Source organism: Asterias rubens, unplaced genomic scaffold, assembly GCF_902459465.1.
Source record: "Asterias rubens unplaced genomic scaffold, eAstRub1.3, whole genome shotgun sequence".
In the NCBI taxonomy this organism is placed as follows: Eukaryota; Metazoa; Echinodermata; class Asteroidea; order Forcipulatida; family Asteriidae; genus Asterias; species Asterias rubens.
The window spans coordinates 7,333-21,519 of NW_022985799.1; the positions used below are offsets into that span (position 1 = coordinate 7,333).

The 14,187-nt window shown below is 37.5% G+C and overlaps 1 protein-coding gene across 1 annotated transcript; it reads left to right on the plus strand.

The window, feature by feature from the left end:
- The first annotated feature begins 977 nt into the window (after nucleotides 1-977).
- LOC117306709 (potassium voltage-gated channel protein Shal-like) lies at nucleotides 978-2,645 on the plus strand. Its single transcript, XM_033791187.1, has one exon. The coding sequence runs from the start codon at nucleotides 1,503-1,505 to the stop codon at nucleotides 2,601-2,603; it is 1,101 nt and encodes a 366-aa protein (XP_033647078.1). The 5' UTR covers nucleotides 978-1,502; the 3' UTR covers nucleotides 2,604-2,645.
- The last annotated feature ends 11,542 nt before the right edge of the window (nucleotides 2,646-14,187 follow it).

The window sequence follows — 14,187 nt, forward strand, 5'->3', positions numbered from 1 at the left end:
TTTTTTTTTTTTTTTGGGGGGGGGGGCCCTTTTTTTCTTCCTTTGTTAAAAGTATTCAATCAGATTCTACATTAGTATGATCTTGCATGGGTTATGTGAAAAGGTAACATTCGATCCATGCTGGGAAAAAATGGATTCATATATATTTTCTATTTAAAAAATGTGTTACTTTAATTGTCAATTGAATCTGTCAGTCTTAAAATTTGGTAATTTTTTACTTAATTTTTTCTCGAAGTTTGACAGAATATTTAGTCCCCATCACAATTGCCAATGATTGTCTTGGCAACTCGTCTACACTTGAATTTTTTTCTACACTTGAATTTTTTTATTTATTAAAAACTACCCTTGAGAGTTCTTAGAATCGACAGCTGTGCTGTTGCATAAGATTTCTGAAGAACCCTTGGCTGTCAGTCTGAAATAAAATTTCTCCGAAACACTGGTGCTTTCCAAACGTGTGGTGGCGCTGTCACAGGCCGACCAAAGAAAACACGTGAAAGCGTAACACAGTAGCTGATTATGCTAATCACTTCAATGAATAATTTGATCTCACCTACAGCACGGACCAATAGGAAACCGTTAACTTCTTTTCATTGAGATGGGTAAAGAGAATTATAAAAGTAGCGTTTCATTCTGTTAAAATACAAAACTTTAAATAATTTTATTCAAAATGTTTGTATCAATTTCTTGTAAAAGAATATACACTTAACAACTATGACAAACAAAGCACACTTTTGATGGGCATTTAGGCAACATTTAGAGTGTCCAAACACAATCAAATGTTGAATTCTTGTAAGCTTACGAGCGGGCCGTGAAAGCCCTACGGCTGATACCTGCTGACAATACTGACAGGTTGCTTTTGGTGTAACAGTGTAGTGTACACACAACAGCAAAGAGTCGTATCGTACCCAACCCCCACCCGTGCCTCCTTGTGCACATTTACACATCAGCAAGATTTAGCAGACGATATTTTTATTACGGTAACATTTGAGAACTAGAATGGCGTGTGCAGTGTATGTGGAAGTCAGTGCGTTCAACGTAAATTTGGCTAAGAAGAATGACATTTTCTACATTTTACCAGTATGCAGACTTAATGACATCTGTAGTTTCACTGTGTAGGTGAATTTACAATCAAAATGCCAGCGTACGGGTAGGAATTATTCCCTGTCACCTGAACTGTTCACGAATTTTCAGCGTTGTCAAATTTGACGGAGATGGTGAGTTCACGTTAGCGCTTGTGCAGTGTTTGTTTACCGCATAGTCGAGGCGTTGCTTCCCATGTATGTAGCACGGTCTACTACGGTCTACATAATTCAACGCAGGAGGCCTCGATGACGGGTCTGGTTTTTACCCGCCTGAATTTGAGTTGGATTACTTGCTGGGTGCTGAGTACACCATATCAAAGTCAGCTAACCTTGGTCGTGGTTCGTTGTGTGTAGCTTCCAAAATCGTTGGAAATTTCTTGCCAGGTTTACCCGGAGGAGGAGGGAGGGGCACGGAGCACCATGGCTGCGGCCTGGCTACCGTTCGCCCGGGCGGCAGCGATCGGATGGGTACCGATCGCCCCGAATGCTATGCCCGTTGCTCCTGAGAGACACACCACCATTAATGAAGGTGGTAGAATCATACTCAACATCAGTGGTCGCCGCTTTGAAACGTGGCGACACATGCTGGAAAAGTACCCAGACACTCTTCTTGGAAGCAATGAGAAGGAATTCTTCTTCGATGAAGATTCTGGAGAATATTTCTTCGACCGGGATCCAGATCTGTTCCGCCACATCCTGGCTTTCTATCGTACAGGTCGTATGCACTTCCCTCGGGAGGAATGCATCAGCTCTTTTGACGAGGAACTCTCATTTTTTGGTGTCATGCCAGAAATTATTGGGGACTGCTGCTACGAAGATTACCGTGACAGAAAACGAGACAATGCCGAACGCCTAATGGATGAGAGGAGCTCTGAGATGGGAGATACTCCTGTGTTACATACTATGAGAGAGAAGATGTGGCGTGCATTTGAGAATCCCCATACGGGCACAGGGGCATTGGTCTTCTACTATGTGACAGGGTTTTTTATTGCTGTGTCTGTCTTTGCTAACGTTGTGGAAACAGTAACATGTGCTCCCTTCCCTGGCACTGTTGAGGAAGTATCTTGCGGAACACGATACAAGGATGCCTTCTTCTGCCTAGATACTGCGTGTGTGTTGATCTTTACTGTGGAATATATACTGAGAGCGTATGCCGCTCCGGACCGCTGTAAATTTATGCGGAGCGTCATGTGTGTTATAGATGTAGTGGCTATAATGCCGTATTACATAGGGCTCATGTTCAACAGTGATAGCCTGAGTGGCATGTTTACCACGCTTCGAGTGTTCCGAGTTGTAAGAATTTTCAAATTCTCACGTCATTCACAAGGATTACGTATCTTAGGGTACACACTGAAAAGCTGTGCAAGTGAACTTGGATTTTTGCTGTTTTCGCTGACAATGGCCATTATAATTTTCGCAACGATCATGTTCTATGCGGAGAAAAATGTTCCTAATACTAAATTTTTCAGCATTCCCGCCTCCTTCTGGTATACAATAGTGACCATGACAACACTTGGGTAAGTTACTAAGTACTTAACAAAGTATAGACTACAGTTTGTTGATAAAACCTTTGCACGTAACACTATAAAATACAAGACAATGTGATATTATTGAAAGGACTTTTATGGAATGCTTAGTTTTATTATAATACAAGCACTCTACAAAAGCCTTTTCAGTAATCTTTATATATTATAAAAGCTTTTTATTGTATGACTGGCCCTTACCTTGCTTGTATTGTAAGTCTAATATTTTAGTCTGAATGTCTAAAATTTGTTGAAGATCCAGGGTGAATGTTCTGAAACAGGATACGTGTTTAATAATAATATGCTGAAGTATAAGACAATGCAATGAAAAACACAGTCCGACTTTGAAATTAACTCGTTACTCGTAGCACACTGCTTTTTTACTAATAAAACAGAATGTAAAATGTGTTCAGCAGGCCTACTTCACATAGGCAATAGGCACTTGCTCCCATGCCCCTGGTCAACGACCTGGTGCCCCCTGAAATGTTCGTACAGATTTAAATCTCTTTAATAATAGAGGTGCCCTTGGGTTGAATGTGTCACCAGGTCTTGAACTTTGTGGTAAAACTAAAAAAACAACAAGACTACAGGGCTTGTAGCTAAAAGTGTTTATTAGAGCAATATGTTACAAGACCAGAAACAAAATTGGTTTAACAAGCACTAAGAAAATGGAAAGGTAGGCCTATTAGCTGATTTTCACAAACTTGTACTGCTTTTCTCAGCAAAGTCCCATGTTGGGATATCACACCAAGATATTACACAATGAGGAAGCGTAGTATTCAATTGAAACACAAGAACCTCATTCATCAACCCAATTTGTTATGCTTGGTATAAAAAATGAGTGTAAATAAGTATTGTAGTTCAACAAGAGTTTATAGACACGTTTTAACTCTTTATATTGGTTCATGAAATTAGAAAAGTTAAGCTCAAAGGCTAAATTGCAGCTAATTCTTAGGACGTTAATTTGTTGATTATAATAAACTATACAATCCATAAACTACGACACGATGACCTATGCTCTATGATAAAAGATGTTTCAACTCAATAGTCTGTCTGAAATCTTGTAAAAGTCAAATATGTAGCATTGAGGACCTGCTATACCACAAATAAACAATTGTTCCTTATTTTAGTTTCTATACTCGCCCTTACAGCCTTGTCAAAACACAAAAACTTGTTTTTGTGGTTTTCACAGTATTGATGACTACCAAGGGAAGCAATAATACTCAGAAAAAGTTTCAAGATCAACTTCAAATTATTCAATTGTACAAATGAGTTGACTGAATCCTGTGCCTGATGTATTTACCTGGAAATCCTTAAAGTGATACTAATTCTGGTAAAGATTAAAGAATAGCTAGTGAATAAACCTTACCAGTAGAAAGAACATGCTGGATCGTGCCCAGCGTTGGCAATCAATGTTTAATAAGCCATGACCATCAGGCTATATTACGCTCACTGAATACATGTACTGAATATTGTCTGATTATTTTCTTCATCAACATTTTCAAAATAAATTGTCAAGCATAATGTAAATCTGTTATACTTCAAACAATCGAGAGTATTAATTGAATGATGTTTTTAGTTGTAATATTTGAAAACGGTCTTTTATTTTTATTTAATTTCATTATACTTTACACTGGCAATACACAAAGGAGTCATTAAAAGGAACAATACACAAAGTAGAACTTTGACTGAGACAATAAAAATGTCTACAAATATATTCAAACTTTTGTAAAAAAAACAAGCCAGTGAGTGGCAACAAGGAACAGGTGACCAGCACCTCTACAAGGACGTCCTACCACAATTTTGTTTTAACAATTACCCGCCCCTCAAATAAATAAATTAAATTAAATGAAAAAAGGTGTGCTAACATCTGATATTATGTGCATTCATGTGGCTGTACTGATATCCCAAAACTAATTAAACATTGGTTCTTGGTCATCCTGCTGCATGTTGGTTGTTTGTGCACATTATAATAAATACAATTTGTGAAATGAATTACCTTAGTTTACCCTTGGCATAACACATTATACATGTATGTGTATTGCATGTTTTGATTAAACCCATTCATTTAAGTCACTGTGCAAAGAGCTTTAGCGTGGGAGGAAATAAATTAAGTTTTGAAGGCATTATGACTGTACTTTCAAGTTTCAGAATATTGGGCAATGTTTGTCAATTTGTACTATGCAAGTAGAATTCTCAACTCCCATAATTCAAACATAGCTCTGCACTCAAGAAATGAGTGCTTTGACCCCCACATTGAGTTTGAAAAAGCTCTGTAGAAATGCATGTCTTTTTTAGATTATATTAAAAGTTAAGTTTGTGCTATTTAGTAAGTTTTTGTCAGCTGCCAGGACAACATAAAGGTATTGTATGTAAATGGTTATGAATACGTACACTACGCAAAGTAGCTGCTGATTGGGAAAAGGTATTGAAATGCATGAAGCTTTGATGGTCATGTAGAGGGCAGGGGCAGAGAGATGTTTCATTAGCAGTGGTTCCAAAATCCTTCTTTCAAAACCATAACTCACTCAGAGATTGAGTTACAAGGATCCTTGCTCACTCTAACAAAATCCAACATCATGCTGTAATCATTAAACTGTTGGACTCTGGGTGTGCCTTTATAGTAAAGTCATAATCAGTTTACTGGCGCTGTCCAGCGGCAGGGTTTGCCCTGAACTATTTTAGTGACTTAACATTTATTGACTTGCCAGCAGGACCAATTAGCTTGTCATTTCATTGGTACATTTCACGAGTCCCATTTATATTAAATATGGATGCTTTCAACACTGAACTAGCCAGCCGGACGTTGGGTGCGTTCGTTTAGCTCCCCTGGGTCGACCCCGGTGTGTGGCGTTTTTTTTCTTTCTAGGACGAACGTGGGTAATTATCTCCACACGTTCGTCCTGGGAAAAAACCCGCCACACACCGGGGTCGACCCAGGGAAGCTAAACGAACGCACCCTATAGTACTTGGAGTGAATTTTGACTGGTCCTCTGTTGTCTTGCACCAGTGGGATACACAGGATGAGATTGAATGGTGACTGTGCACTGGTGGAACCATTATTTTCTTTATTCAGGCACCCTTGCTGTTGTGCATGGCACAAGGTTATACTGTAGCCTAACCTAGTGAAAGAGTTTTTTTTCTTCTCAATAACTGACCGAGGCCACTTCTACTTGTACATGGTTTCAATTCTAGTGGGTCCATTGTTGATTCGAAACAGCTAAAAAAAACCAATACTAATCTGGTGATTTGGGGGAATTTTGTGATGGTAGGGTACAACAAGCCAAATGGAGTCTTGGACTAAATTGTTGTGCTTCGTGGCGCAATGTTTTCCACATCTTAAAATTGTTGTGTTGGAGAGAGTGAGTCAATAACTTAAGAAGTTTTGAGTTTGTAGTTCATAACCGAATACAATCAGATACATATTTTATATTGTTAAAACGTACTTTACGCATTTTGATGAGGTCTTAACTGTTTCCTTTCTACTTATTCTTGTAATTGTCCACATTTTGAGCATTGTTTAGATACTTCTCACTCATTCATAAAAACACCCAACCTAAATGATCATTAATAACAGTTGTACCAATCAAAGTCCGATCAATTGATTTAAATTTGTCAATAAAAAAAAAAATATTTCCATAAAGATCCTGCCCTTGGGTAGAGATTTGGTCATTGTACTTGTCTATTTGAAGACATCCGTTGCCATTGCCTGACAGGTGTTTGAGTCCCATGCAGTTTAACGTCCCAGGTGTTTCATTAATTCTTTTATTTTATTATTTTTTTCAATGTTGATAATATGCTCTTTGCAGACAAATGTAGTACACTTACACTGTAAGTACAGGATGAAGTAGTGTCTGACAACAATAGAATTGTTACAGACAACAATAGAATTTCAGTCAGAAAATATAAACCCCAAACTAATTGATTCTGATCTGAAAGCATTCGCTATTCAAAAGGAGTAGCACCTAGCACAATGTAAATGCATAGTCCCAAACAGTCTAAGAGGTTGCATCATTTTACACATTTTGTAACCTGGGTCGATACATTGATAAACACAATGAGCTGCAAACAATGCAGGCAGGGTCACATATTTTTTATGCTACACAGTTAGTTATGGTAAATTATTGTACACATTGCAACCATCCGACTTTTTGCGCATGACATCATTTGAATATAGCCCTCAGCGCCCTCATGAAATAGGTCAAAGGTTGGTCATTGGCCAATCCTGAGGGCCTTGCAGTCGGTACATTTGGTCTGTTGCAAATTTAGACAAAATTTTGTGTCCTATATTATTTGCAAGCATGAAATATTTGTTGATCAAACAAGAATTTATGAAAAATTAGGTTTTCAACGTCCAACACAACAAATTTTATGCCAACATTAAAACAAGTGTATATACGAACTGGTTCTTTTGAAACTGGGAGCTACAATGCAGTTACTTTTAAGTCTAATCCATAGAGCAAAGTGGTGTTGCCGCTTTAAAGGATACAGGTGCCACAACAGAGAACAGAACCCATGGTCTGACAATACCAGAACTTGAGTCCAGTGCACATAAACCACTTGCGTCGTTCGCAAGCTGTTTATAATACAAAAACAAGATTGTTAATTAGGGAATAACAGTGCGAGTACCTGGTCTTCACTGCGTGGTAATGACCGGGTTGGTGGCTGGCGCTGTTAACGGACCGAGCCGGAGGCGAGGTCAGTTAACAGCGCCAGCCACCAACCAAGGTCATTACCACGCAGTGAAGACCGGGTACGAACACTGTTATTCCCATTAATAAATACCTTTTTCAGCGAATTAAACGGCTAAAATTGTCCAAATTTTGTGACTTTTCTCTCGGCGATACTTCCAGACATGTTCAGGGGCCATATTTGAGCTTTTGATGGTTCCCATCTCTTTCGTGCAATAACCACATTACTGATCTTTGAAACCAGTGACTCTAAAAATAATGATCTGTTCAGCGCCTTCACTGGGGTCAAAGGAGGCAAATGATTGGACGATAGCTGTTCCTTGTGCATTAAAACGCGCGCATGAGCTCGGCTTCAGTTTATACGTGCGCACATGTTACACGCGCGCACTCAAAATTGATACATTTTCAGCGCGCGTACGCGTAAGTGCGCGAAGTTTTGCAATGAAACTAACAGGGATTTAAATAAGCGTGCGATACAGTGCAACGCGCAAGTTTACACAATGTATGCTGATATGATCTAGTGGCCACTTATTCGCTTTTTTCCAAAGCCGGTCTTTATACCACCGTTAACACTCCCACACGTGACCGGGTTTTGACCAATCAGAGACTTGAAACCGTCCAAGGTATTTATTAATGTCATATAATGTACAAATAACTACCCTAAAAAAAAGTTGAGAGTGGATTGAGTCTATTTTTAGCTAGTGTCATGCATGAGTGTACATAATGTACAGTCACTTGCATGAATAAGTACAAGCTTTGAGTATGAAATGTTGTACAATACAACAAGTATTTGCCATATTGTTCGCAATGTGTACCGTTAAAGGTAAAATTGTTAGTTTTTTTTAGGCCTTGACATTGTAATTTAAATTGTACCGTTCTTTGTTGTACATTTACGCTGCATGAATTGTAATGTAATGTTGATATTATGATACAACATTTTCATTTTAATGTCAGCCATAAGTCAGTGCCGTAAGATAAATACAAGTGCATGGCTATTTGTATTGACTGTATAATGGAGTATAAATGTGCACAGCTAGTCAGCTACATTGAAAAACAGGCTGCCATGCATATATAAATGTATTTATGTGCCAGATAGTGGGTACATTGGTACGTGATGGACTGAATACATTGTCGCACTAGAACTGGGTCCGCACATGAAGGTAACTTTAATCAAATTCATGCTCTAGGGGTTCATCTTTTTAACATGTTGAAGGGGGAAAAGCCAGAGTCCATTCCCCCTATTTCAAAATGCAATGGGAGGCCAAGATGGGGTAACAGACTCAACGATGTTTTAAATTCTATACAAGTTTGCACTGAGCTGTAATCCAGCGGTACGAATTTAAGTGTGGGGGGGGGCGCACTTAAGAAAGGTGGGGGCACATTAGGCAAAGGAATTGGGGGGACTGAGGTAAGGTGGGGTCATGCTTTAGGCAGGTTGAAGGGGGCACACTGAGGGGGGGGGGGTACACTGGGTGAAGGTTGGGATACACTGGGGGTGGGTTTGCGGCACACATGGGGAGTCATACTTAAGTTCTATTTTCCCCGAAATGCCCTCTTCTTATCTCATTTGTAAAAAGAATTGTTTAAAAAATACAAAAATAAATTTTCGGATAAAAAAACGCTTAAGATTGAGGGCTTAAAATACAAGAAAAAAGGAAGAAGAAAAAAAATTAAAGTGAGAGGAAATATCTGTTGACATTCCTCTTGAAATGTGGCAGATTGGAAAAAAGCATGATGTGGGTTGTGAGTTCCAAAGGGCAGCAGTACAGAGAAGCAACTACTACAGTAGAGTGCCACCCCCCCCTCCCCTCCATGGACAAAATAAAATGCTTTTGTGCATGTGTTAAGGAATAGTGATTGTTGTACTTAGTGTTTTGTGTACATTAAAGCGTGGAGTTATGGTTGTAAGCCATTTCATTATTTGATTTATTAACAGTTGTACTTTGTTTTAAAGGTCAGAATTGCATACACAGTACACTACAAGATGCAAAAGTCCGAAATTTTTTTTTAAATATAATTTTTTACACAAAGCTGTTATTTGCAAGAGGAACTTCGAACTTTAAGAGAAATATCCATTCCTTCTGTTCTTTCAGTTATTTTCATTCGAAATGTTTTATTTTGGAAAACCCTTACGAAGAATGGCTTTTAGTCTGGTTTGAGGAAAACAATATTTTAAAAATGAATATGAAAATGTTTTATTTGAATGCAGTGATTACCCTGTATATTCACCGCACTGAAATAAAAAAAAACTGAAACATCTTTAAAGCACTGGTACTGTAATTTTGTAATAGGCCCTATGTATGCAAATACCATGTGACAAATATAAAAAAACATTTATGCTTTATTCAAGGTGACTTGTGGATTAAAATTTGGTACTGTAATAGGAGATAAACACAAGTCTGATAATTGAACTTATTAGACACAGTGTATACTGGGTCTGTTAAGACATACATTAATTAAAGTGCATAGCGTACCAAACACTGTACATTGCGCATACGTGTAGCTTGAAACGCTGTATTTATATCATGCTGATGTTGTGGGTTATTTTCCCCAATGATGACCGAGCTTCATTGTTTAGCCCCAAGGAAAGGTAGTCTTTACTATTGAATTTATTGATTTCTTCTCTGGGTAGCCTACTCCACGTTCCATACTAGCAACAAAAGATATAGCCAAAAGCTATCGTCGACATTACAGATACTCTCTTATAGTGGTATACTGGCCAGTCATCTAATATAAACAAGGTTACTAAATGGAAGACATTCACCCCTTTCTCTTGTTGATAGCAAACATGTTCCTTAAGATGAGTCCTAAGGACTGGTTATAAGATGGAGTTAAACCAAGTACCTGCAGGAATATAAACACTGATTGTTTTGCCAAGGGGCATGATGTAATTAAAGACTAAAATCTAGGATTGGTAATTTATGTAAACAAAAATTGATTCCTTTCAAAAGGTCACTGATTAAAGAGGTCATTCAATCCTCCAGACAAAAAAATTCTAGATCTGAATAATATTGACAGGAGTCAAGAAAGAGATGCTAGCTACTAGGATACATTGCTTGATGTAAGAACCAATTAAGTAAATGTACATATATGTATCATTAATTGTATGGGTGTTAAATTCAAACCCTTTGGGTCTCATAATTCAAAACTTCAAAAACCTGTCTTAAAACTTCAAACAACACAAACAACCTTATAAAGTAATGCTCTTTGAGACACTTAAAGACAGTGGACACTATTGGTAATTGTCAAAGACCAGTCTTCTCACTTTGTGTATCTAGACATATGCATAAAATAACAAACCTGTGAAAATTTGAGTTCAATTGGTCATCGAAGTTGCGAGATATGAATGAAATAAAAAACACCCTATAGTCACACGAAGTTGTGTGCTTTCAGATGCTTGATTTCGGGACCTCAAATTCTAAACGTGAGGTCTCGAAATCAAATTCGTGGAAAATTACTTCTTTCTCGAAAACTATGTCACTTCGGAGGGAGCAGTTTCTCACAATGTTTTATACCATCAATAATTATTTTGAGTAATTACCAATAGTGTCCACTGCCTTTAACACTTATCATTTTTACTATATTATCATTATTAATTTTATTTTATTCTAATGTTAACTTTTGTTTCGGGACTGTACCAGTCAATTAAACACAGATGAAGACAATCTATACAGAGTAAACACTTGAGCATTCACAATTGTACACTTTGCCCACAAATACAAATACTATCACTAAATGTAAACATAAAATAAACAAATACACAGGCTTGCAGGTGTACCACATAAAATTATATGCCACGGAATTTGAATATTGTCTCCCTGAATACAATGCAAAGCTACAAGTACAGGTTTGTTGTTATGTACAATTTGAAGGTACAAAGAATATGAATGATACATGTACACTCGGCCTTTTAGCTCACTAATTATTGCCAATGTCCTTGACCATTTGAGGCCAGTTGTTTAAAATTAGGCCTACATGTAAATATGCACTGAAGCAACAAGATGCAGGCATAATAGACTGTGCAAAGGTGACCTCCAGGGCAATTTCAAGAGAATCTGGACTTCCAGGCATCTAGAATTACCAGCTACATGCATAAATTGTGACAATTGTAAAAAGAAAATCCTTTATTGTGCTGTTTTATATATACTATTTCATCCAATGGTTTGAAGAAGACAAAGCTTGACTTAGAAATTGTAAAATGTAAACGATTCAACAAATCTTGGAAAAATGTTGTACTTTTAAAACTGACTTGAATTCTGGCACCACCTTTGGACTTTAAAAAAATGCATGTAAAATTTGATTGTTGTGATCCTCATATTGAGAAACATTTGCATCATACATTCAAATCACCCTTTGTTTAAAAAAATAAAAAGCTCTTAGTCTTTAGCAATTAAACACAGTTTTTAATTTGGGCAGCAAGGTCCTGTTTTTCTGGCATGGAACGCATCAAATGTTCTTCTCCTTGATAATGTCCAGGTCCCTTCCTTTCAAAATTGATTTGTTTTTTTCCCAACAAAATATGGCGCATACTTTTCCAAGAGAAGAAATTGCGTGATTGAGTCAAACAGCTTCATATTACACCCACATGTTCTGAAACTCCTCATCCCTTGCCCCAGAAGTAACACAGCAATGAAGCTATTCCCTGCGTACCATAAAGCCCCACCGTGTGCTCCTGTGTCAGCACCTCGTGTTTGACATTTAAAAAACGTCAAAGAAATTTGTCACGCAAATTTGCACCCGGCTAGCTCCAACCATAGCACTTTCTGTTTTGCAGGGATGATTACCTTAAGATACTGCGTAAAATTAAGTGAACTCGATACCCCTGAGGGATCCGATTTCCCAGAGATTTGTTTTTCTTTTCGAAGCATTTTATATTTGCGCCTGAAAATAAATCCTCATAAGATATTTTTCTCCCTTGTTGCAAAATAGATCGCAGCACTTTGATCCAAGCACTACATCGCTCTTTGTGAAATCCCATCAGATTCAGAATTTTGAAGTAAATTTGCACCCTGTACAATGTACAGGTAAATGTTCTTTTTATACCAAAATGGAATTAATGAAAAGTATGTCTTTTTTCTCCGCAAAAGGATGCAAGGAACAAGTACACATACGGTCAAATAAATACAGTATAAATAGACACAGAGGGAAAAGTATTAAAACTGTGGGGTGGAGACAACAAGACGTACATGTATGAGAAACCAAACATCATGATCAGTCAGCCAATAAAATATCATATAAACAAATCGCAAACATTTTATGTTTTCCCCTAAAGCATTGAATCAAATTTATACCCAATGTTTTGCACAGTCTTAACTTTTGTTTTCTATCCTTTTATGTGACATGTGTACACTTAGTGTAATATTGGATATTAACTTCACTATGCCATTCATTATCTTATAGCTGAGTTACATGTAACTATTAACAGTAGTCATTCTACAGTGAACAGAGTGAAACTGTTTGTTGTTGTCAGACTTTCAGCCTGATAACAATGTCACGATACATGGTTTCGATTCCTTTTTGAGTGCCCTGCAGAACTTTGCTTCAGGAATTCCAGTTTTAGCTGAGCGCGTAGGTGTTGGCAAGAGATACCCTAAAAATGCGTAGGAAGTAAACTGGGCTTGCTGAAGTCACACAACACAACAAATTAATTGGACTCTAGAAGAGCTTGAATGCTAACAAAATGCAGTGACATTTTAGCGATTGTGTGTGAATTTTTCAGGAGAACAATGTATCCAGAAATAGTCTTAAGTAATTAGTTCTCTGTTATGCCTGTACATAGGTTGAATGATCAGTTTTACTTGCAATAACTAATGGGTACTTCTGTAGTCTACTACTAATAGTACATGAACCTCAAACTTACAGGTTGAAGGATAATACTTTGGCAGTAAAGGTAATGTTATACAGAAGTCAATGGTAGTATGTATCCTGCGAAGTTATTTTGTTCTGAAATACCGGGTTGATTTGAAGTCAATAAAAGTGGGTAAGAAGTTTGAATTTTCCAATATCCCAAGATTTCCAAGATTTTCAAATTCCCCTGGTGTCTGTTTGTGAAAGCTTCATCCAGATGTAGTTGTTGGTACCTCCTTAATGATGTTTTTGATGAAAATAATAATGTGAATTTTGTTGCTATTATCTCAGCAAGTAGACAATGTAATCTCTAATGAAGGGGTACTGTATCTTTGTTGATAATTTGGCCTATAAACCCAACGTTGCGCTGAAAAAAGCCAATCTATGACCCTACCTTTAAAATATTGTAGAAGAAAGGCCTTTTCACTCTAGCACCAGTGACAAAGGTCGTATGTAATGGATGCCGGTTGTCTGTCACCTCACTTAATTGCGATTGTTTAACCAACTTTTACATAGTGTCTTATCTACAAGCACACAAATTGCCAATAATCCTCATGGATGTTTTCCATGGAACGCTTTCTAATGTTAAGAAAGAGCAATGTTTTATTATTTTATGATTTGCTAGACAAGTTAATGTATTCTACTACATTAGTCCTTTCTCGCGATGGCATTCGAATCCATGCCCCTAGTCGTTGCCTTAGTGCCTCTTGAAATGTTCATCATACAAGTTTAGATTCTCCTTATTGAGGTGTCCTTTACTAAGGATAATCTGCCTCCCTTTACAACCAACAATGTAGAAGGCCTACTGTAAATTGTAATATTCAATACACTTTAGCTTTATCCAATCATGAAGTAGACCATGCTGAAACAACCCTCCATGCACATCAAAGAGTATATTTTTATTACTTTTTTTGTTCAATGCGTGTCTTGTGGGATGTTAATTTAATCAAAGGTTCATAAAATCTAGGGCAAGATGCATAAAGGCCTACACATTGTATTGTGCATATTCAGAAGAATTGATAACTGTGCGTTCGGAAATGGCCA